The 21,027-nt window shown below is 49.0% G+C and overlaps 6 protein-coding genes across 6 annotated transcripts; 4 read left to right on the top strand and 2 right to left on the bottom strand.

The window, feature by feature from the left end:
* Positions 1-1,731, top strand: F5891DRAFT_549894 (glycoside hydrolase family 16 protein). The gene is made up of 8 exons (XM_041372213.1): positions 1-162; positions 213-566; positions 624-630; positions 685-797; positions 867-1,016; positions 1,069-1,232; positions 1,284-1,458; positions 1,516-1,731. The coding sequence occupies exons 1-8, from the start codon at positions 71-73 to the stop codon at positions 1,544-1,546; spliced, it is 1,086 nt and encodes a 361-aa protein (XP_041216189.1). The 5' UTR covers positions 1-70; the 3' UTR covers positions 1,547-1,731.
* A 1,285-nt stretch (positions 1,732-3,016) lies between these two features.
* On the bottom strand, positions 3,017-4,561 carry F5891DRAFT_549819 (UbiA prenyltransferase family). Its single transcript, XM_041372211.1, has 9 exons — positions 4,421-4,561; positions 4,243-4,355; positions 4,034-4,186; positions 3,864-3,981; positions 3,724-3,812; positions 3,577-3,673; positions 3,482-3,518; positions 3,183-3,425; positions 3,017-3,128 (listed from the first exon to the last, which is right to left on the bottom strand). Exons 2-9 carry the CDS (start codon positions 4,325-4,327, stop codon positions 3,048-3,050), a joined length of 903 nt encoding a protein of 300 aa, XP_041216188.1. The 5' UTR covers positions 4,328-4,355; positions 4,421-4,561; the 3' UTR covers positions 3,017-3,047.
* Positions 4,509-5,263, bottom strand: F5891DRAFT_549867 (uncharacterized protein). Its single transcript, XM_041372212.1, has 4 exons — positions 5,157-5,263; positions 4,982-5,088; positions 4,834-4,914; positions 4,509-4,758 (listed from the first exon to the last, which is right to left on the bottom strand). The coding sequence occupies exons 2-4, from the start codon at positions 5,074-5,076 to the stop codon at positions 4,626-4,628; spliced, it is 309 nt and encodes a 102-aa protein (XP_041216187.1). The 5' UTR covers positions 5,077-5,088; positions 5,157-5,263; the 3' UTR covers positions 4,509-4,625.
* Positions 5,264-6,472: 1,209 nt separating this feature from the next.
* On the top strand, positions 6,473-11,206 carry F5891DRAFT_1168072 (uncharacterized protein). Its single transcript, XM_041365451.1, has 5 exons — positions 6,473-7,393; positions 7,528-8,354; positions 8,416-8,775; positions 8,836-9,028; positions 9,164-11,206. Exons 1-5 carry the CDS (start codon positions 6,739-6,741, stop codon positions 10,747-10,749), a joined length of 3,621 nt encoding a protein of 1,206 aa, XP_041216186.1. The 5' UTR covers positions 6,473-6,738; the 3' UTR covers positions 10,750-11,206.
* A 111-nt stretch (positions 11,207-11,317) lies between these two features.
* On the top strand, positions 11,318-14,461 carry F5891DRAFT_1092979 (Hydantoinase/oxoprolinase-domain-containing protein). Its single transcript, XM_041363512.1, has 11 exons — positions 11,318-11,461; positions 11,512-11,567; positions 11,620-11,736; positions 11,794-12,174; positions 12,227-12,674; positions 12,731-12,946; positions 12,994-13,191; positions 13,243-13,326; positions 13,382-13,510; positions 13,565-13,877; positions 13,928-14,461. Exons 1-11 carry the CDS (start codon positions 11,385-11,387, stop codon positions 14,219-14,221), a joined length of 2,313 nt encoding a protein of 770 aa, XP_041216185.1. The 5' UTR covers positions 11,318-11,384; the 3' UTR covers positions 14,222-14,461.
* Positions 14,462-15,180: 719 nt separating this feature from the next.
* On the top strand, positions 15,181-20,690 carry F5891DRAFT_549688 (ABC-2 type transporter-domain-containing protein). The gene is made up of 21 exons (XM_041372210.1): positions 15,181-15,492; positions 15,546-15,760; positions 15,808-16,237; positions 16,288-16,547; positions 16,600-16,909; positions 16,958-17,053; positions 17,104-17,325; positions 17,382-17,577; positions 17,625-17,840; positions 17,889-18,260; positions 18,314-18,417; positions 18,466-18,582; positions 18,633-18,747; positions 18,796-18,911; positions 18,963-19,127; positions 19,177-19,528; positions 19,582-19,946; positions 19,994-20,091; positions 20,141-20,397; positions 20,450-20,541; positions 20,594-20,690. The coding sequence occupies exons 1-21, from the start codon at positions 15,302-15,304 to the stop codon at positions 20,598-20,600; spliced, it is 4,296 nt and encodes a 1,431-aa protein (XP_041216184.1). The 5' UTR covers positions 15,181-15,301; the 3' UTR covers positions 20,601-20,690.
* The last annotated feature ends 337 nt before the right edge of the window (positions 20,691-21,027 follow it).

Genomic DNA, 21,027 nt, shown 5'->3' with positions numbered 1-21,027 from the left:
CATAGCAGCCTCTGCTTTGCGCATTTACTTTGGTTACAAGAGCGTACCCTTGATCACAGGTAACCTGTGCATGGTCTTGGATGAAGATTTTAATTCCGACACCGATACAACTTTCGGACCTAACGGAAATTGGGTCCGTGAAGTCCAATTAGGCGGATTCGGGTCAGCGAATCCATACTTTGGGTAAACATAAACGCTTACAGTTCTTCCAGGAACGGCGAGTTTGAGATGGCAACATCGTCATCAAACAATTCATACACCTCCAACGGATATCTTTACATAACCCCTACCCTGACGTCAAACGTTATCGGCTCGGATGCTGTGTTCAACGGTTATACATACAACCTTACCGATTGCACGTACAACTCGACCACCCCAGGTGCAAATCCGGGATCATCAAACATCACGGGCTTTGACGCCGCCGCCTACTACCAAGCTTGCGGTGCAGTAAGCAACAGTACCACCGGCACCATAATTAACCCTATACAAAGTGCGAGGATCACCACACTCAACAAAGCTAGCATTCGATATGGCCGCGTTGAGGTACGGGCCAAGCTCCCACGGGGGTACGTATTACTCTTTTGATCTGATATGTAGACTGACCTACCTTCGGCTCCTTGTAGTGATTGGGTGAGCATTGTATTGCCAGGACAAGACCATATTATTTACTGACCGGCCTTGTAGCTCTGGCCCGCAATTTGGATGCTTCCTGTGAATGACACCTACGGACCATGGCCATTGAGCGGTGAAATCGACATCATGGAATCACGCGGAAATGCTCGCAGCTACCCTGATCAGTAAGGCATCTGATCACTTTACAAGCCACGATTTGCTGACCAGGATTGTATCGCTGATCTCCCTAACAGGGGTATCGACTATGTCCGCGGATCACTCAACTGGGGACCCCTGTCGTTCTTGAACGCCGTGTACAAGACTTTCGGCTGGTGGACACAGAGACGCACCGACTATGGGGAGGGTTTCCACACCTATACACTGGAGTGGACAGATAGTTTCCTGTGAGTTTCAAGTTACTTTCGAATGTAGGCAATCCTCTGACCAACCTGACAGTCGCATTTACGTTGACACTCGTTTACACTATATGCTTGAGCTTTCCTTCAACGAGCCCTTCTTTACACGTGGAGACTTTCCCTCTGTGGTCCAAAATGGGACAGAGCCCATTGTCCTGCAGAACCCTTGGATCAACGGCACCAATGCGACACCTTTCGACCAACGTAAGCTCTTGTGAATAGTTATGAAGGCGCAGCTTACCGATCGACACACAGCATTCTATCTCATTCTTAACCTCGCCGTTGGCGGGACTAACGGATGGTTCCCCGATAATGCAGGCAACAAGCCATGGCTGGATAACTCGAAAACCGCTATGCTGGATTTTGCGCAAGCACAGGACACATGGTACCCCACCTGGGGCTCAGATGGAGAGAGTAGTTCATTGATCGTGTAAGTCGTTTGGCGCCTCAACGCATTGTTCGTCTCTCACATTGAGATATGTCGCAGGGATTCTGTGAAAATGTGGGAGTTGTGTTAGTCGAGCCATTAATAACCTTGAGGATTTGAGATCTGTACCTACCCCTCCATATTATTTACATGTAGACTTCATACCTGTGGACATTGGCATGTACCTTGCATATTACTGCAGTTTGTTCTTCTTGTCTAAATACCCATCAATTATACGTTAACATTTGTCTCCCGTAGCCAAACGTCGAAAGACGACTGTTCCAAGAGTTAGTGTCTGAATAACAGAAGAAACGGCAACTCACTTCACAACTCGTCAAGGGTTTAGGACGAGTAGTATTCCAGCAAAGAATTGCGAACCACTTGCGAGAACAAGAACTGCCGACTGATGGTTCGATTTGCCGCGACTCATTTTCGAAGTCCGATAATATGGGTTGCGCCCATGTTGAGGACACGGTATGTGTCAAGTCTGCGCAGACTCCGCGCCAAAATCTGGGAGACACGTCTGGGCAGGATGTTTGGTCGGCAAGTTCCGAGCTGTCTTGTCAGCCACTGCCATCAACCACCTCCGTCATCTACGTCAGTGTGCACGGCGGACGACGTGAAATGGCAGGAGAGGCTGACAGGAGGGATGGTGGGAGAGCTGGCGGTTGGGCAGGAGCCCGACGCCAGGAGATGACAAAATACGGCAGGCTTTGACAGACTTCCTGAGTCCTGACACTTTCCGCAGGCCCATCGGGGAAACGTAATTCACTACAGAATGCTACAGAGCGCTCTGTAGCATTCTGTAGCACAATCCAACCCGCTGATGGCATGGAGTACGGAGTCTGTGATTTGTCTGACGTCACGCAGACTGGCCAAATCCCGCACTTTCTGCCCATGTTCGTGTTGTGAGTCATACTTCATGCTACGAATAGTAACGGACAGTCTGCTCGGCAGACATGATTCATGAACTTCAAACTCTCGTTATTAGGATGCTACTGGTATATCTATGGGCTACGTTATGTATGGAGAAATTTAGAGAGAGAGCTGAGTGCAAATCATCAATGCTGTGTGAAATATCGCTGAGGTCAGAGGGGATGCATGTGATCGTGCCAGTGGCATCTAGAACAGGTACCCCAGCGATGTTTTACTGATAAGTAGCTCTGTCAGCAGCAGAGGCAGGGGCAGCCACGGAGTTAGTAGGGGTATTAATAGATAGTTGCTAGATCTTCGACTCTTCGTACCATGAGTTGTACTTCCTCTTTCCCTACTACCACGCAGGGTCTTTCTGTAGCCACACAGGAAGTGAGTAGTCTTGATACAAGGCTGCCTTCTGTATGTGATCATCACACTTATTTGCGATGTCTGCATCATCATTCGTCTATTAGTTTGTATATCGAAAAATATAAACAGTACTCCAGGGACCAGGATAAAAAAATGGAAGCGAAAGACTGTAGCAAGCACTATGTCGATGTCTGCGTCACTCATCTTTATATATAGACAACAAAAGCGATACTCCAGGATAAAATAAGTACATTAACAGGATGGTCGAAGGCGTCACCTCGAATACAGCCTGAGATGATAGTACATGCTCAAATGGCCAGGGACACGAGATTGCAGTAATGGTCCACGACCAATCCTGCACACACCAACGCTGCGCCGTGGCGACCTGCCTGCACAATGATAGCATATCAGAATCAGCTCGTAGTTATATCACTTAAACGTACCGTAAATTTCTTCCAGCTGTCTCGGGGATCATTGTGATCAAATGACCATATGTGCCACAGACAGAGGAGGAAGGGCGCAATGACACTCATCACGTAGAACGGTAGGTGCTGGCCATTCAAATACCCAGCCCATAGAAGACACGCGAAGAACGTCGCATCAAATACGCTCAGTGCAGGACGAATGCCATCGCCCAGACGGACTGCCATGGACTTGACTCCAGCCTTTTCGTCGTCCTTCTTGTCCTGATATAACGTAATTAAAACCGACGTTTCAGTGTAGAACCAAACGGGCTAGTCACCTGACACGCGTAGATAGTGTCGTAAAGACACGTCCAGCTAGGGAGGCACCGTCAGCCCCTCGGGGAAACAAAAAATACCTTTCTGGCCAACTTACCAGCACGACGCGACTCCGACATTCAGTATCATGCCCCAATCAAATTCACCCGTGATTGCCACCCACGTGAATGGAACGGCCCAGCTGGCAGCAAAACCTAGGAACTAAATAAGACGGTAAACGGATTTTAATTGAAAAAAGCCATACCAAGGTACAAAGACGGCCAATACATCCAGCGCTTCATTAGCGGATACGTCCCGCCACAAGCTGGGAGTCCAACAAGACCGAGCAACAAACTAAACCAGCTTGTGAGAGAAGTCTTGATACTTTCTGGATAATCTACTCACGCTGTAGGGCCAGCAGTCGAGAACATGTAAAAGATGGCAGCAACGAGCACGGTCAGAAGAACCGAGGCCTCTAGCATAGTGACAGCTCCCGACGCGATCGGTCTGTTTTTTGAACGTTCTGATTGAACGTTGTCAGGCGGTTGGCAACAGTCAGAACGGAATCGACATACCAACTTTGCGATCGAACTCGCGATCAAGCATGTCATTTATGACGCAGCCTGCACTATGTACCAACGTGCCTAACAACGCATAGAACAAAGTGTTCGTGACAACTTCTTTCATGGGTAATGCTACATGGTATGATGCCGCCAGCGAGCCCCACGCTAGGTACAATAAAATCAGCCGACGAGTAATGTCCCCCATGCATCATTTGACTCACCGAAGGGCCAGAACATGAAGTCACACCCCACTGGAAACCAGTGAAGCCTGGTGAGCTCGAGCAATGATCTTGCCTTGGAGGGCATTTGTAACGAGTGTGTAAGGGGGAGAGAACTGGAGGACCACATCAACCAGCCGTACTCATTTTATACGCCTACGTGAGCAATGGAACAACTTACAGCCAGGAATATACGGAATCGTAGATTAGTAAAAGTTGATACTTGCGTGCCGTGAACGGAATCGAAGTAGAACTCGCGATAATTCGCTACACTTCTTTTGACTCGGGCTCATACTGTTTTAGTAGAGGTTGTTGTCGATCCTGAGCCGAGCGAGAACGTTGATTCAACTTGTCAGAACTTGATTCATTGTGTTCCGACCCTTTCACTAGTCAGACAAGGCAACTGCCGTCCCAGGCAGCATTGCATCCTCTTTGCACATCAGTAACTTCGATGTCAACATGTCAACGTTGATATCAAACCTAGTTATTTGGTCATGTGTTATTCGAAGGGCGCTTAAGCTTCGCGAAGTCACATGCAAGTAGATAGATTAGTAAACAGATACAGCATAATTCAATTGAGCAGAGTGAACGAGCCTGACATAGCATAATATTCTTCTGGTTAACAAGATTGGACGTAAAATCCAGGCGGCCTTGCTTGTAAGAGAATTCAGGTATCTGTAAAGTTTCGAGAACGGTGAGGTTAGCATGCCGAACTGTGCATGTCTCTTTGCTGGATAAGAACTTCGACTTTGTTCGGAAGGACGAAGCTTCCGTGGGATTTGCGACGCAAAAAAGCAGGAGGAATATGTCCTTTTTGCTACAAAATATTAGGATCATAGCGATTTTGATCTAGGATTTGACGTTCAGCTATTGGTCACAGTTGACACTGTTCGGTATGGGATATCTAAGACAAGCACCTGCCAGAACGATAAGTTGTTGTGTATATCAAATCACGCCGATAGGCCATGTCCCCGGGTCGCCGAGCTCGTGTCAATGCACGCACAACCTGTCTATACACTCCACCGCAGATCACCGGCACCGCTCAAACCGAGGCCTCGAATGGCGGTGATATACGGTAGCCAAGATCAAGAGATGTGCGACAGTGAATTTGAAACACGGACTCTGGAACACTTGCAGTGTATTTCAATCCCATGGGAACGGTGATTTTAGTACGAGCGCTTCTTGTGATTACATGGAGAAGTCAGTACTAAAACGAAGTCTGCGGTGCTAAACGTTACCAGGACTACGCGCACACGTGCGATAGACAACAGGAAGCGCTACCCACAGAGTCCATAGCCTCAGGCAATAAACAAAAGTTGGCCCATTATGATTACCTCTTGAAAATCGAACCGTATCTTAAATCCTAAGAGATCAAGATAAGATTTTTGGGACAAGTGAAACATGCGATTTTGGCTTACGAAGGGCATACGACCGCGGCCAGATCGGTAGGGACACGCAATTGGTTGTTTGATGCTGATGTATATATAGGTGTACGAGCAGATGATACAGCCTGCCTGATGGACTAGGAATGGTCGTATGTATGCGATGATGGTTTCACGTACTGGATTCCGGGAGTGTGTTTCTGATTTCGCGCGGAGGCAAGCCGCAAGTGGCTTTTTTCCAACACACAGAAAATAGGCCTTGCTAGGAGTTCACATGGCAGCGTGTATCCAAATCGGAAGCTTGACTGACAACATTAAGTGGCAAGCGCTCCACTAGAATGTCTGATCAGCACATATGTGACAAGGCAGGACAATAATGTGTCATGCTGTAAGGTTATCTATGACCTATGATGACTTAAGTACGGGAACGATGAGAGCGGAACAGGACAAGACTGTGTTCGACCAACGTGATGAGCAACGTGATCCCACGTAGACGAAAGCGTGAGATTCCGTGGAAGCTCTTTAGATTTGCACGTCTGGCAGCTCATCGTCGAAAGAATTTTGAAGAGAAGCCATATAGCCACACGCTGATATTTGGTAATGAACGAACTTGAGCGTCATTGAAGATTTCAGTCTTTGATAACTTGAGCGTGTTGATTCAATCGTAATCGGTGACTGTGTACGTACTTACATGCAAAAAATATGACATGAGCTTGAGAGATCGTTGAGTGTCTTCAACGACGAACAAGACATGTTTCCAGGCTTTGGAATTTGAACATGCATGAAAGTAGCAAGAGAGCAGTACAATGAAACTCGATCCTGAGAAATTACCGCAGAAATCCCGGTGCTTGTTTGAGTCCGTTGCCGTGTCCTTCTCAATCATCATCATCCTCGTCGTTAAGTGGCACGAGCTCACAAAATTTCCATTGTGCGCCGCCGTCCACCTCAACGTCTCCAGGGACATAGAACGTCGATACTGTTTTAACGTGGACCGCACCACGACGGTTTCCAGATAATTCTACTGGATCGCACTCATTTTTAAAGTTTCTCTTTAACCGAGCAACGCAACACATTACCGTTACCAGCAGCCCGCAAAAACAGGAATCGTCGGCTCTCGATGCCCAGTTTATTCTCGCGGACCCGCACTACTTCGACAACAGGCAAGAAGCACCCGAGTGGCAATCAAGACCCACCTTATGACGAGTTTGGGCGCGTAAATAGTAGAAATTCTGCCAAAGATGTCACTAGCAGCAAGCGTACTCCTCCCAGTACGCTTGTGAAACAGAAACCACGGAACCGAACCCTCAGCACTCCTGAGACAGAACCATTCGCTCACATTCCTGATGGGTCCTTTCTCCCTTTCAATTTGGAACCCAAAGATATTGACCACGAGCAGCAAGCGCATGACTACGGATATTTGTCTTATCAACGGCACGTTGTACTGGGTCTTGATGAAGTCGTACGCCTCGTGGATGTCGTGGCCAGCGAGTTAGGCACCAGAGCACTGACCACTCCATTTATTTTTTCGACTCTGGCACTTGATGTCTCGGCTAGTTCTGTTAGGGGGCTTATCAGAGCATTTCTGGAAACATGTAAGGGCGGAATCGATGCGGAACACCGTTGGAGAGAGGAGGCCAGACTTGCAGGTCCGCACGAGCTTGGCATGTGCATACGATGGGGACTTGCCAGAGTTGTCAGAGTTGTTGGTGGACAGGCGGTGAGAGGCCTCATTGCTTGGGACCATTATACAGAGTTTCGAGACTCTGAAGCAAGTGAGTGTCTTCTCTGTCTTCTTCCATTTCACCCTCATTCTTGACGGTTCCCGGCTGTGCATCGCAATCACTTCACATCAAACGCTCACTTCATCTATTGGCGCTCATTTTATATTAAACTAACTTTACTTTAGTACAGAACTATCCCCCGAAACACTTCTCTGCCTTCCTTCCACCTCTTCCCTCGACTCTGCGCTCGATCCTGCTCACTCTGTTAAGCCTGCTTATTCGGTTCACAGCGCACAGCACCAGCTCTGGACACACACCTCCAACTATCTCCCCCTTATTCGGACCCTTGCTATTCGGCCTCGGTCCCGCCACTCTCGCATTCCACCACACCTATATCCACTACCTCCGCGCCGTTAATGCCACCGAACATCTCCTCCTTTCCTTTATCCGTTGGCAATCTACATCTGACCTCGGTGTTCCTACCCGGCTCAAAGAATGGATCCGCTCCTATCCCTCCACCCTCCCTGCCTTGCACCATTCAGTCAAGCACGAACGCCCACAAGCACGCAGGGGTGCACGTACGGTGCGTGTCGTAAGCGTAAGGCGTAATGTACGGATGTATAGCCCAGACTTAGTAAACACTGCTGCAAGCTGGGCACATCGGTCACATGGGCATGGCCTAGCGGGATCAAAGGAATGGGAAAGGATTGCCCCGCCTTCGCTCAAGCTGTCCCCGAGATACTCAGAAGCATACAAGAAGCGTATGGACCTACCGTCACATGTACACCCGTACACCGGTCCCAGTATTGCTCCGGCATCTGCGACCAGCAGCACGTCGTCTTCTCTATCTGATGACAGGGATGCTGTGACGGGCCTGGGACTACGGGAGGGCGAAGAGAGGTTTAGGAGCCTTACAGATTTGAAGTGGGGTGAGTTTGAGATGATGGGATTCGGGGCGATCGCTACGGATGAGAAGAAGTTGCAGTTTGATCTGACCGAAAGCGCGCGCACGGTATGTGTAACATCCATACTAGGGCTTCAGAAATGCTTACTGCCCTTCTGTCGACATATAGGCCCGTGCTGCGAAACGTGCTACTCTCACGTGGACCGACTTCTCTACAACTGGTTTTACACGCACAGATGCGCCTTTAAGTGCTACCCTCCAATTTAGCACGCCTCTCACTCACACAATCTCTGCATGGCCCTCGCACAATGCTGACCTTACCAAAAAGCTCAAGAAGACCGCCAGGACCTTGCCTGATTTTGGTTGGGATACAGAACCTGTCCTCGGCACGGAAGAATTGGTAGAAGAGGCATTTATGGACGTATTTTGCGATTTGGTTTGGGGAGGGGGTTGGCGGGAGGAAATTGGCGGGATCTTGAGTGCAGAGGGACCTGCAGCAGAGGTCGAGAGGGAGTGTAACTGGGCATTGGTGGGTGTTTTTCTTCTCTATGTTATCTTTTACTTTCCCCTTTGCTGACGTGGCGCTTAGATTGAATTCAAGTCTCTTCCGATATCTGCATCCACATCCTCTCCCTTTCCCACGCCTGGTAGTGGTACTGACCCAAGAACAAGCACAACGCTCGTCTTGTTTGAGGAGTTTGTGCCCTTGGAGTACCGCCAGCAGCTTGCCAAGGACAGTGGCGGGAAGCGAAGGATGCCGTTTCTGTTCATGTCCCCTAACAGTGAGTAGTTGTTTCCCTTTCAATGTTTCAACTTTTCTTCCCCTTGATAATTTCCTGATGACATGTACCTTCCCCTCCCTTTCATTCCACCCGGTTGCCTCTTATCAATCACAACTAATTTTCCTGCATGAACAGGCAAGTCTCGCCCATGGAAACCCGCTGCTACACTCAATGGACGTCCTTACGTTGTCGGGCACGTCCCTAAGAGTCCGTCATATCGCGAAGTCGAATTTGAGGGACTGCTGAGATCGAACGGGAGTAAGGTTCTTTCACTAGACAAGCCCAGCGGGGGTCCGATGTTGTCCGGTACAACAGGGGCCCTTTCTCCCATAGCTTCAGATGAACAACCCTCCACCACACACTCAGTTCTTCCCACTCGACCGACTGTGGCTATCTCTGCACCGCTCTATACCCGGCTAAAAGATAACGACAAGCCACCAGCGACGCCCGCAAAAGACAAGGACAGAGACTCAAAGATCGAGCGCAGAGCCTCCGACTCGCCCATTTCCCCGACATCTGCACGTAAGCTTGCCTCGCGCTTTCGCGTCCACCCCAGTTTTCGCCGCTCAGGGGTCGTCCCTGCTGAATATGCTGAGGCCACAGTAGATTTTGAAACGAGGCTGGCGAGCTACTCAGATGATGAACTGAATAACATGACATCTTCATCTGCAGGAGGGAGGGAGAGAGACGAGAGAAGGCGCTCAAAGGACGATGCGTGGGTGGATATCCTGGTCGCGACACACAGCCGGCGGATTGGTGGGCAGGATGCGGATATCCGTCCGTTCAGCTCACGCGGGAAGGGCATGCAAGACCCGGAGATTGCGAGCCACGAGGTTGCACAAGTACTTGCGGGCGTGGCTCTAGCACAGTTACCGTCAAGCGATGATGAGCCTGAGCCGATACCGACCGTGACGCCAAGCATAACAAGTGAGGATGTGGATGTGGATGTGGACAGTATAATGTCGTATCCAAAGACGACAACCTGCAGTGTGCCGAAACGCTTGGGGTACTTTGATTTACATCCAGAACGCAGGCCTGGACATTCGCCGCAACCAATAAGCTTGGGTGATGACTCAGATGGAGATGAAGTACGCTATGGAAGCCCCGAGAGACCCTCGCCATTGGAGTTTCCCATGCCTGCAAATACCGATAGTGCTTATCCCCAGCCCCTGCGAGGCTCAATGGACACCGAAGAAAGCGACTATGCACCCACTTCCACGCACTCCCTCCAGCTCGATGCGTCAGATTTGGTGTACGAAGACCACCGCGTAGCCAAGGATAAAGATGCTAAATATTCGGGGACGGGAATCATGATTATGCCGCAGCTTATAGCTGTGGCACCTGTGACGCCGGAGAAGGGAGAAAAGGATAGAGATAAGAGCCGGACGGCCGCACTGATTGAGATATACCGCGAGCGCGAGAAGAAGTCGTTCACGACTAGTCCTGTGCCGATACCAAAGCTCCCCGTGCGTTCGACTTTAGCGTCTCCTCAGACGAAGGAGTCGCCGTTGCCACCCGTGCCTGTAGTTGAGATGGAACCTGCTGTAGTGACCCCCGCGGAGGATGTTATTGAGGAGCCCACACACACGGAAGGCTTGCAGGGCGAGGAACTTCTACAGCCCCTAGGTGTGTTGTATAACGGGAACGGGCGGGATAGTCCCGCTAGGTATGTGCATGGTGCACCGTTACATAATGTGATGGAGGAGGAAGAGGAGGAGTGAGTGATTGCAGTCCTCGCTTCCTTGATCATCCATGCAGGCCATTCTTCCGTTCGCCATCACCATCGTTGATCCAATTCACCGAGGAATGCACCATGCAACTCGTCTTTCTATCATGTGTATCTGAACACCTACGTGTATATGAGCCGTTCATACCAGTCTTGATCCCCAACACCACCAACATCCTATTTAAATACCCCACTGTCCCCTAGATTTCGAATCTTCTCGAAGCGTTGCAATACCGTGTCTCGAAACTGGTCGACTGGACTCTGGATTATTTCTCTATTCAACGGCATACATACACACCATTCTTTTAAAATTGTCCCCCATATTCCTGACCTTCTGCTAGCGCATGCTAATATTCCAGGGTTTGTCTATATAGTCGTAGCCCTACCTTCTCCCCATGTTGTCCCCTCGTTTGACCTGTTTTATAGTGGAATTTATTTGATTTATGATGATTATTACTTGTGCAATATGTGATTGCGGGCCAGCGGCCCTCCGGAATCCAGATCCGCGAAGTGGCAATTCACCTGACCTTGGTCACTGGATTAAGACTAGTAGTTATTAGCCACTGCTCTGATGTTTCAAAGGATCTTTCCACTCATTAGCTATCGCTGTGATTCTGGTTCTTACTTTCTATGAGCATGATTGAGGTTCCCGATAGATCCATTCGCATCTGCGCAGACAGAGGAGGGACGTTTTGTGATGTTCATGCGTAAGGCCAAGTCAAAGTTCATGATTGCCTTCGAAGCTAATATAAAACAGATCGTATCCTGACCCAGGCAATCCAAACGAGCGGAAGGATATCGTTGTCAAACTTCGTGCGTGTTTCCTGGTGCATATTCTCTTACTGGCTGCTCAATTGTCCTGCAGTGTCACAGGACACAGCCAACTACGGCGATGCACCAACGGAAGGTATCCGCAGGGTGCTTGAAACCGTAACGGGAGAGACGATTCCCCGTGGGTCTGTGCTTGACACTAGCAAGATTGGTCCGTACTAGGATGACACGTTCAAGTTCACTTATTCTGACAACGTCCTACGTCCAGATTACATTCGTTTGTCGACAACAGTGGCGACAAATGCGCTGCTGGAGCGCAAGGGACATCGTCATGCGTTGCTTATTACAAAAGGATTCAAGGACCTCCTGCTCATCGGGAATCAGTCACGCCCGCGTATCTTCGACTTGAACATTCGCCGCCCGAGTCCTTTGTACTCTGAAGTCATTGAGGTCGACGAGCGTGTAACTCTTGTTGGGTACACATCAGATCCTAAGTCAGAGGAAAACGCTATTCAGTGGAATGATGATGGGTCGTCCATTCAAAGAGGCTATAGGGGTCCTGGATGGGATGGGGAGGGTAATGCTGAAGGTCCAGGAGATATTGTTCGAGGGATCTCAGGAGAAGCAGTGAGGATCTTGAAGAGACCAGGTACATGTTTTACAGCATTTATGGCATTACGTTTGTTGATTCGATTTCTCAGACCTGGACCTTCTGAGACACGACCTACAACGACTGTACGACACTGGGTATCGCTCCCTCGCGATCGTCCTTGTTCATTCTTATACTTTCCCCGAACATGAAATACAGATCGGCAAGCTTGCACGAGAAGTCGGGTTCACCCAGGTCTCAGAATCCTCGCAGTTGCTGCCCATGATCAAGATGGTCCCTCGCGGTGTATCGTCCACGGCGGACGCATATCTCACCCCTATTTTGCGAGAGTATCTAGACGGATTCTTCCACGGTTTCGACACAAAGTTGAAGGACGGACGGATAAAGAGTCCTCGTGTGGAATTCATGGGTAGCGACGGGGGACTTTTAGACCTTAATAACTTCTCTGGCTTGAAGAGCATTCTAAGTGGCCCGGCGGGAGGCGTCGTGGGGTATGCACTGACGAGCTGGGACGCAGACAGGAAATATCCTATCATTGGGTATATTCCATGCTTTAATCAGTATTTTCGGCCTGACTTGCGCTCCTGTTCTGCAGCCTTGATGTAGGTGGGACATCGACTGATGTATCTCGCTTTGACGGCCGCTACGAAGTGGTTTACGAGACGACAACTGCCGGAGTCACTATTCAGTCTCCACAGTTGGACATTAACACTGTCGCAGCTGGTGGAGGTTCTTGCTTGACCTTCCGAAACGGCTTGTTTCTCGCAGGACCCGAAAGCGCTGGTGCACAACCAGGTCCTGCATGTTACAGGTAAGTGCAGACTGAAGACGAAAGAATTTAATTGAACTTGTACTCAGGAAAGGCGGTCCGCTAGCAGTCACAGACGCCAACTTGCTCCTAGGCCGCCTCATCCCAGGTTATTTCCCTAAAATATTCGGAAAATCAGAGAAGGAGCCTCTAGACTCAGAAGCATCACGCGTGGCCTTTGAGAAGGTCGCCAAGGAGATTAACGAAAGTCATGAAATAAACCTTGATTTGGATGACATTGTATACGGGTTGGTACAGCACAGTCATTCATGGTGATATACACTCATACTCGAGGTTAGGTTTATCAAAGTTGCCAATGAGACGATGTGCAGACCCATCCGTGCACTAACGGAGGCACGAGGATACTCCACTGGAAAACACGTGTGCGTATGGTGTCTATCTCGCATTTCTGTCACCCTTTCATATATTTGTTCTCAGATTGGCAAGCTTCGGTGGTGCTGGTGGTCAACACGCCTGCGAGATTGCAAGTTTGCTTGGCATAAAGACCATCCTCATCCATCGATACAGCTCCATTTTGTCTGCATATGGATTGGCTTTAGCAGACCGGCAAGTGTCTATCCCGCGGTGCTAATGATGTTATTTCTGAACTGAGATCGACAGCGCATACGAACTTCAAGAACCCTCATCAGCGTTCTATTCTGCGCAGACACGCCGGAACTTGACCGTCCGTCTTGATAAGCTTACCAATGACGTCAAGGCCGAGCTCAAACGCCAGGGATTTGAAGGCGACCGGGTGAAGGTTGAGCGGATGTTGAACATGCGGTTTGAGGGCACTGACACTGCCCTCATGGTTCTCCCTAATGAGAATGATGGCGATGGTACCGAGGACTTTGAGGCAGCGTTCAGGCGCGTGTACAAGGCAGAGTTTGGTTTCTTGCTTGATACCAAAAGCATCATCGTAGATGACGTGAAGGTGAGTGCTATCGCAAGTGACTTAAAGGTACCAGGTGATCATGCCCGCAGGTTCGTGGCATCGGGAAGACCTTCGACCACCTCGGGGAGTCCGTCTACTTGGAGATAGAACGGCTTGAGAAACATCCTGTCACACGTGATCGAGCAGACTCAACATATAGCGTGTACTTCGATAAAGTCGGCCGAGTTGCCGATACTCCTGTGTTCCTCCTGGATAGCTTGGTCGTGGGCGATGAAGTCGCGGGTCCTGCGATGATCATTGATAACACGCAGACTATAGTCATCGTACCAGGTGCACGTGCTGTTCTCACTAGCAAACACTTGTATATCACACTCGGAGGATGAGTACATAGTAATAACTGGGACATGGGACATGGAAGTCTATATTAGCACAGCCGCCGATCAGTGAATTCGTTCATGGTAGTATGCTAAATATAGCTACCTATACCGCTACAGAACGTTACAACTATTTTCATATCGATGGAGTCGGATAGAACGGCATTCTTTCCATCTTACCGCTTCTATTGCTTGTACGTGAAGCTGTATAAACAGGGCCCTCCTTTTTACGATGCTGTTCACACGGAACAAGGACAAAATACCCCAACTGTACTACTAAGGCCTATTGTACACACCCAGATTTGTGCGGTTTACTCACTCCCTGTATCAAATGAGTCTAAGTATATGGTGTTAACTCGCCTCACGAACAAGCTACCGAGCATGGCTACAGGGTAAAGTGAAAGCCGGCAAAGGCCGAACCCTAGGCTGTGAAACAAATATTAATGTCCTCGATCAAATACTAAAAATGACTAGCTCAGCCGCATCCGTTGGGGAAAATCCGTGGGCCAACGGGTTTGTAACTCACCATGACATTACTTCATCATTTTCCCTGCCACTTGGTTTGGTCGCATGCTAACTTATCCGCTCCGGAGGCGAGATTTGCAGAGGAACGGTACAGGCCCGAGGATCAGAAGTAGGATGAACTAACCCGTACTAGGAGTGTCACATGGCATGGTACGAGTTGACCACTTGGTCCTTGCAGGTTCAACGTTCTGGCACTTTGAAAGGCAACTCATAACTTGCGAATCGTCCTACGGCAATATAAACGGATTGCTGAAGAGTCATTAGCCTCAAGTGCACAATTGGCTCCGTCGGAATGATCGGGACTTTGATCCAACCGCCGCTATCCTCGCGCACTCCACGCGTTCCCAGTTGCCCGGTTTGACGCTCTTTCAATTGTGGCAACAAGTATGTAACTGGCCGCAGGCAGTAGCAGATAGTGTGCTATATAAAACTTCTGATCAAGTTTTTATTAGGTCATTGTGCCGAACCGAGCAACTTCACCCCATATATTCCGTAACCTTTTCATCGTTTTGAAAATCCCCCTTGAAGTTGTTTCCACCTACGGTTCCTCGGTACGGTCTTATCATGGCCCTCCACGAGGCCGGTGGACTGGTCGACCCCACAGCTAGCCTGGTTCCCACCCCAATTCTTCCTTTAGAGTCGGACTCGCCAACATCTGCTCCTTCATTCATTGAGAATTCGTCAAGCATATCCTCGTCCGGAAAGAATGAACAATCCTATGACTTTAAGCAGGCACTCAGAGACCTCATGAAACAGCAAGTGTTTTATGGTGATTTGATTTGATTGTCTAATATTCTCTCTCCCTCAGCCGTCAAGATGAAGGAATAAAGGACCGTCAACTTGGTGTCATGTTTAAGGATCTGCGTGTCGTTGGTGCAGGTTCTCGCACCTCGTTCCAGCCCACGGCGGGCTCACTTTTCCATCCCTCAACGCTTCTGGCCAAGATAAGGGAAATTCGCCATCCTTCCATCAGAGATATTTTGTCTGGATTCGAGGGTGTGGTCACTCCTGGCGAAATGCTGCGTAAGTACAGGCTTTTCATCGGCCTCCGGTCTTGACCTTCTGTACAGTGGTCCTTGGCCGTCCCGGCGCAGGGTGCTCGACCTTGCTCAAGACAATCGCTAACCAACGTGGGGAGTATCATGCTGTTGAGGGTCAGATTTTCTATGATTCGTTCACCTCAGAGGAGATATATGACTCCTTCCGCGGCGATATTACTTACTGCCCGGAGGACGATATCCACTTCCCGACGCTGACCGTCGACCAGACGCTCTCTTTTGCTGTTAGAAACCGTACTCCTGAAACCCGTCTTTCCAACCAGACACGCGAGGACTACGTTGAGGATACCACCACGATGCTGATGAAAGTTCTTGGTCTCTATCGTTCGAAACACACACTAGTTGGTAATGCCCAGATTCAAGGTGTCTCCGGGGGCGAGAGAAAGCGAATTTCTATCGCAGAAACTTTAGGCTCTGCAGGTTCACTTGGTGCATGGGATAAGTAAGGCGTTATCATCTAAGGTGTCATGCTTCTAACCTTTCCTCATTCAGTTCTACTCGTGGACTAGACTCCTCGACTGCCCTTGAGTTCGTCCGGGCCTTACGTTTTATCACAGACGCCAGGCGTACAACGACGATTGTCTCGCTCTACCAGGCGGGCGAGCCATTATACGATCTGTTTGATAAGGTTTGTGTTATCGCGGAAGGGAAGATGGCCTATTTTGGCCCAGCAAAGTCGGCGAAAGATTACTTTATTGGTATGGGCTTCGAACCGCAAAACAGACAGACTACCCCCGATTTCTTAGTTGCAGGTAGGGAGGGCTTCGTGTCCATCTTATATTGTCTTATAATGGTCATTATCAGTCACGGATCCGCACGGGAGGAAGATCCGCCCTGGATACGAGAGCTCTGTTCCGCGAACGGCAGAGGAACTTGCTAGCTTTTTCATGACTTCTGACCTCGGTCGTCAGAATCAGGAAGCCATTGAACGGCGCCGCGAGCAATGGGTTGGCAATCACGAACACAAGCAGGCATATCTGGCCAGCGTGGCCGCTGAACATGGCAACACATCTAGCGTGTATATGACCTCTACCTTCCAGCAAGTCAAAGTGGTCACGAAGCGCAGCGTGCAAATCATCATTGGTAATAAGTTCGAGTTCTTTATGCGACTGGCGTAGGTGGCATTTTTTGTTTGACCAACTTTCAGTAACATAAACGACAGTTCCCAAATCTTTCAAGCGATAATTATGGGCACCGTTTTTCTGGACACTCCAAATGACACCTCTGCCTACTTCTCTCGTGGAGGTGTTCTGTTCTTGTAAATATCTTCCCCTGTCCTCATAAGTTTGTGCCTCACACCTCTTTCAGCTCCCTCTTCTTCAGTGCTATTACGTCTGTTTCAGAAGTTCCAGCTCTTTTTTTCCAGCGTCCGATCGTGCTTCGTCACCAGAAAGCCGCGTTATATTACCCTTTTATTCAGAGTCTCGCGCACACCATAGTGGATATTCCGGTCACTTTGATCGTCCAACTTGTGTTCGCTGTAATACTCTACTTCCTGGTCGGGTTGCAACGTTCTGCTTCGCAATTTTTGTAAGTTCTTCCAATCGTTTGTTCTTGGCTTTGATACTCATCCTGCTGCACAACAGCATTTTTTACCTTTTCATCTTCTTAATGTCACAAACCATGAAATCATTCTTTAGAGCTATTGCTACAAGTTTTAAAACTCGTCCTAGCGCACTAGCTGTCAGCGGTATCTTTATCCTCTTAATGTCGCTCTATGGTGGGTACACAGTTCCGTGGCCAACTGCTCCAAAGGGCTTAAGGTGGATCATGTGGTTGAATGTAGGTCTTCCCTTGTACAATACTTTCTTCCGCTCAATATGTCTTAGCCATTGTGGTGGTCGCTCGGTGGACTTCTTGTGAACGAGTTTCATACAATCGACGCAGTTTGCTCCACTCTTGTCCCACAGGGTCCGGGGTATGAGAATGTTTCACTAGCAAACCAGGTCTGCACGACTGTCGGGTCGCAGCCCGGACAGCTTCTCGTCGATGGCAACATCTATATTGCATTGACGTTTGACGTTTGGTATAGTCAACTTTGGAGGGTAGGCGGTCATTCAATACTTTGTGAATGGCTCATGACACCACCGCAGAATTTTGGTGTCCTTTGCGCCTTCTACCTTGGGTTCTTGGCCGTTTTCCTGGTTGCCACAGAATTCAATACTCTGTCTACTGCAGACAGTGCTGTCGTTCTCTTCAAGCAAGGAACTTGTGCTGTCGATGGGGATTCTAAGGTCTTTGACGAGGAAAAGGCTGATGCAGAGTTTCTTTCTAAACCCCTCTCTGGAGTAGCAAATCCCTCGACTTCCGTCAATCTCGAGGAGGTTAAGGACCTCTTCACGTGGCAGCACGTGCAATATGACATCCCCATTGAAGGAGGGACGAAACGTCTTCTTGATGATGTCACGGGCTTTGTTGCTCCTGGAAAACTCACTGCATTAATGGGTGAATCTGGAGCTGGCAAGGTATACCTTCCAATGATACCGGTCGCATATTCCATTTACTCGAATGCTTGCAGACAACGCTTTTGAATGTCCTTGCACAACGTGTCGGTATTGGTTTGGTAACTGGCGAACGATTCTTTGGCGGGCAGCCGCTCCCCATAGACTTCCAAGCTCAGACGCAAGTATCGTCCTAGTTTCTCCGATCTTATCTGACTGTCATGTTTAGTGGCTACTGCCAACAACTTGACACCCACCTTCCCGAGGCGACTGTCCGTGAAGCGCTCCTTTTCTCTGCTAATCTTCGCCAGCCACAATCAGTTCCTCTCGCTGAGAAAGAAGCATAGTACGTATAATTTCTGTCGTGATTGGATCCCACCTAACTTTCCACTGCAGCGTTGACAAGTGCCTTCAAATGTGTGGTCTAGAGGAGTATGCTGATGCTATTGTTGGCTCTCTTGGGGTTCAGCACCGTAAACGCACCACCATTGCAGTGGAGCTCGCTGCCAAGGTTTGAACGCAAACCCTTCAAGCTATAGTTGTGCTGAGAGACTTATAGCCCAAACTTCTACTCTTCTTGGATGAGCCTACATCTGGCCTTGACTCGCAATCCGCCTGGGCCATCGTAAATGTACTTCGTGAGCTTGCTGACCGTGGTCAGGCTATTCTCTGCACGTGAGTGTCATTTTGACATGTCGGTTTTTCAATATTCATGAGCTGCACTAGAATCCATCAACCTTCGGCGGAACTCTTCCAGGTCTTTGACAGATTACTGCTCCTTCGCAAGGGTGGACAGACGGTCTACTTTGGCGACATTGGCGAGAACTCGTCGACCATGCTAAATTACTTTGAGCGTAATGGTGCTCCACGCTGCGGCTCTGACGATAATCCGTAAGTAAGGCGCAATCATACGGGTCTTGCGCTTACCAGGGAGTTGAAGGGCGGAATACATGCTTGATGTCATAGGTGCTGGGGCAACTGCAGTCTCTACCACTGATTGGTACAATGTCTGGAAGTGCTCACAAGAAGCGGCGCAGCTTCAAGACCATATCGACGACTTGCATCAACAGGGTCGTTCTCACCCACAGAAGCTTGGCAAACAGTACTCTGTCTTCACCACCTCATGGTTGCATCAGTTCGTTATGCTCACCCACAGGAATTTCCAAGCATACTGGCGCAATCCTACGTATATTCGCGCCAAGTTTATCCTTAATATCGCTGGTGGCCTTCTTGTGGGCTTTACATTCTTTCAGGCAAATGACTCGTTGCAAGGCACCCAAAATAAGCTATTCGTAAGTATATCAATTCAGATTGTTCGTTTAATCACATCCTTACTCTTCTTTAGTCAGTCTTCCTCTCCCTTGTGCTCTGTGTTCCCCTCGTCCATCAGCTTATGGCTGTCTACATCGACATTCGCACAGTGTACGAGGTACGCGAACGTCCCACTAGAATGTATAACTGGACTGCTCTCGTCATGTCCCAGCTTGTCGCTGAGCTTCCTTGGAATATCACAAGTTCAGCAATATTCTTTTTGTGCTGGTACTGGACCGTTGGATACCCTACAGGCCGGGCTGGTTACACGTTCCTCGCCCTCTCCATCGCCTTCCCGTTCTACTATACCACGCTTGGACATGGTATCGCATCCATGGCACCAACCGCTCCAGTTGCATCCATATACTTCACAACTCTCGTTATCTTCATGCTGATCTTGTGAGACACACTTTGAGCCACGCCAATTCATGCTAACAATCTACCAGTGATGGCGTCGTTCAGCCGTTCTTCGAGCTGAACTGGTGGAAATGGATGTACAGGGCCTCTCCCTTCACGTACATAATCCAGGGCCTTCTTGGTCAAGGTTCGTGAATGATTTCTTGCTGAATAATCGTACTCATATGTCCTCCTAGCTGTTGGCGGTCAAACCATTATCTGCTCCTCTACGGAACTAGTCTCCGTGAACCCGCCGATGGGTATGACCTGCAGCGAGTACATGGATCCGTTTCTCAAATTCGCTGGTGGCTACCTCACAAACCCCGGAGCTGCAGAGGGCTGCCAGTACTGTCCCTACAAGACCACTGACGAGTATATGTACTCGAGGTTCAACATTGAATACAGTGATCACTGGCGAAACCTGGGCATTATCTTTGCATTCGCTGCGTTTAATGTGAGACACTGTCGGATTTTGCTCAGATCTGATGCTAATGTGCCTTCTGTAGATCATTGCGATCTTCTGGCTCACGTATTCAATGCGCATTCGCAGTGTTAGCGTGTTTACTTCTCTTAAGCAGAGGTTAGCTCGTGGCAAATTGTAAGTGAATTGTAAATCATGAATACTACATATCCCTCAAATGCACTAGCAGACGTTAGATTCGTTTGCATCGTACTGCATTCGATCCTGCCCTTCCGACTCCAGCGCCGCAGTACTCACATAGAGCTCACTTAATACCACCAGGATGTAAGATATGTCGGGAAGTTTTTCATTTAAATAAGTACTCGAAACAGATATCATCAGTCATTTGTGTCTTTTCCTCGAGCTACAAAGGGTTTTATAGAAGGGCGATACGGACAACAGATAGGTTCAACGCTTCATTAATCATAATCATTGGTATTACCATGTCTCGAACTCGTGCTCCCCTCTGGGTAAAACCAGTCCAACGACTATTAGCGAGGTGCTTATATAAGTGCTCGGGACAATTTGGCGCAAAGTTGTCAGCTATTTACAGAACGGGAGCTGCGGCCTACGTGTGCACGGAGAGAAAGCCTTAGCGGGCAACCAGCGAACATCTCCCGCACT

The sequence above is a fragment of the Suillus fuscotomentosus genome (genome assembly GCF_016647785.1).
Source record: "Suillus fuscotomentosus strain FC203 chromosome Unknown F5891scaffold_491, whole genome shotgun sequence".
NCBI classification, from domain to species: Eukaryota; Fungi; Basidiomycota; class Agaricomycetes; order Boletales; family Suillaceae; genus Suillus; species Suillus fuscotomentosus.
This window is presented reverse-complemented; position numbering and strand designations above follow the sequence as displayed.

Excerpts from the sequence above, each read along its gene's own strand:
- F5891DRAFT_549688 (XM_041372210.1), top strand. The coding sequence starts at position 15,302 with ATGGCCCTCCACGAGGCCGGTGGACTGGTCGACCCCACAGCTAGCCTG. Across the intron at positions 17,578-17,624 it reads GGTGGATCATGTGGTTGAAT|CCATTGTGGTGGTCGCTCGG; the intron begins GTAGGTCTTCCC and ends AATATGTCTTAG. Across the intron at positions 19,529-19,581 it reads GCACCCAAAATAAGCTATTC|TCAGTCTTCCTCTCCCTTGT; the intron begins GTAAGTATATCA and ends ACTCTTCTTTAG.
- F5891DRAFT_1168072 (XM_041365451.1), top strand. The coding sequence starts at position 6,739 with ATGCCCAGTTTATTCTCGCGGACCCGCACTACTTCGACAACAGGCAAG. Across the intron at positions 7,394-7,527 it reads GTTTCGAGACTCTGAAGCAA|TACAGAACTATCCCCCGAAA; the intron begins GTGAGTGTCTTC and ends ACTTTACTTTAG. Across the intron at positions 9,029-9,163 it reads TCTGTTCATGTCCCCTAACA|GCAAGTCTCGCCCATGGAAA; the intron begins GTGAGTAGTTGT and ends CTGCATGAACAG.
- F5891DRAFT_1092979 (XM_041363512.1), top strand. The coding sequence starts at position 11,385 with ATGAGCATGATTGAGGTTCCCGATAGATCCATTCGCATCTGCGCAGAC. Across the intron at positions 12,947-12,993 it reads CCAGGTCCTGCATGTTACAG|GAAAGGCGGTCCGCTAGCAG; the intron begins GTAAGTGCAGAC and ends ACTTGTACTCAG. Across the intron at positions 13,878-13,927 it reads TCATCGTAGATGACGTGAAG|GTTCGTGGCATCGGGAAGAC; the intron begins GTGAGTGCTATC and ends TCATGCCCGCAG.
- F5891DRAFT_549867 (XM_041372212.1), bottom strand. The coding sequence starts at position 5,076 with ATGATCCTAATATTTTGTAGCAAAAAGGACATATTCCTCCTGCTTTTT. Across the intron at positions 4,915-4,981 it reads TCCTTCCGAACAAAGTCGAA|ATACCTGAATTCTCTTACAA; the intron begins GTTCTTATCCAG and ends GAAACTTTACAG. Across the intron at positions 4,759-4,833 it reads AGAATATTATGCTATGTCAG|CTTAAGCGCCCTTCGAATAA; the intron begins GCTCGTTCACTC and ends GACTTCGCGAAG.
- F5891DRAFT_549819 (XM_041372211.1), bottom strand. The coding sequence starts at position 4,327 with ATGCCCTCCAAGGCAAGATCATTGCTCGAGCTCACCAGGCTTCACTGG. Across the intron at positions 4,187-4,242 it reads CTTCATGTTCTGGCCCTTCG|CGTGGGGCTCGCTGGCGGCA; the intron begins GTGAGTCAAATG and ends TATTGTACCTAG. Across the intron at positions 3,426-3,481 it reads ACACTATCTACGCGTGTCAG|GACAAGAAGGACGACGAAAA; the intron begins GTGACTAGCCCG and ends ACGTTATATCAG.
- F5891DRAFT_549894 (XM_041372213.1), top strand. The coding sequence starts at position 71 with ATGGTCTTGGATGAAGATTTTAATTCCGACACCGATACAACTTTCGGA. Across the intron at positions 163-212 it reads GTCCAATTAGGCGGATTCGG|GAACGGCGAGTTTGAGATGG; the intron begins GTCAGCGAATCC and ends CAGTTCTTCCAG. Across the intron at positions 1,459-1,515 it reads GAGAGTAGTTCATTGATCGT|GGATTCTGTGAAAATGTGGG; the intron begins GTAAGTCGTTTG and ends GATATGTCGCAG.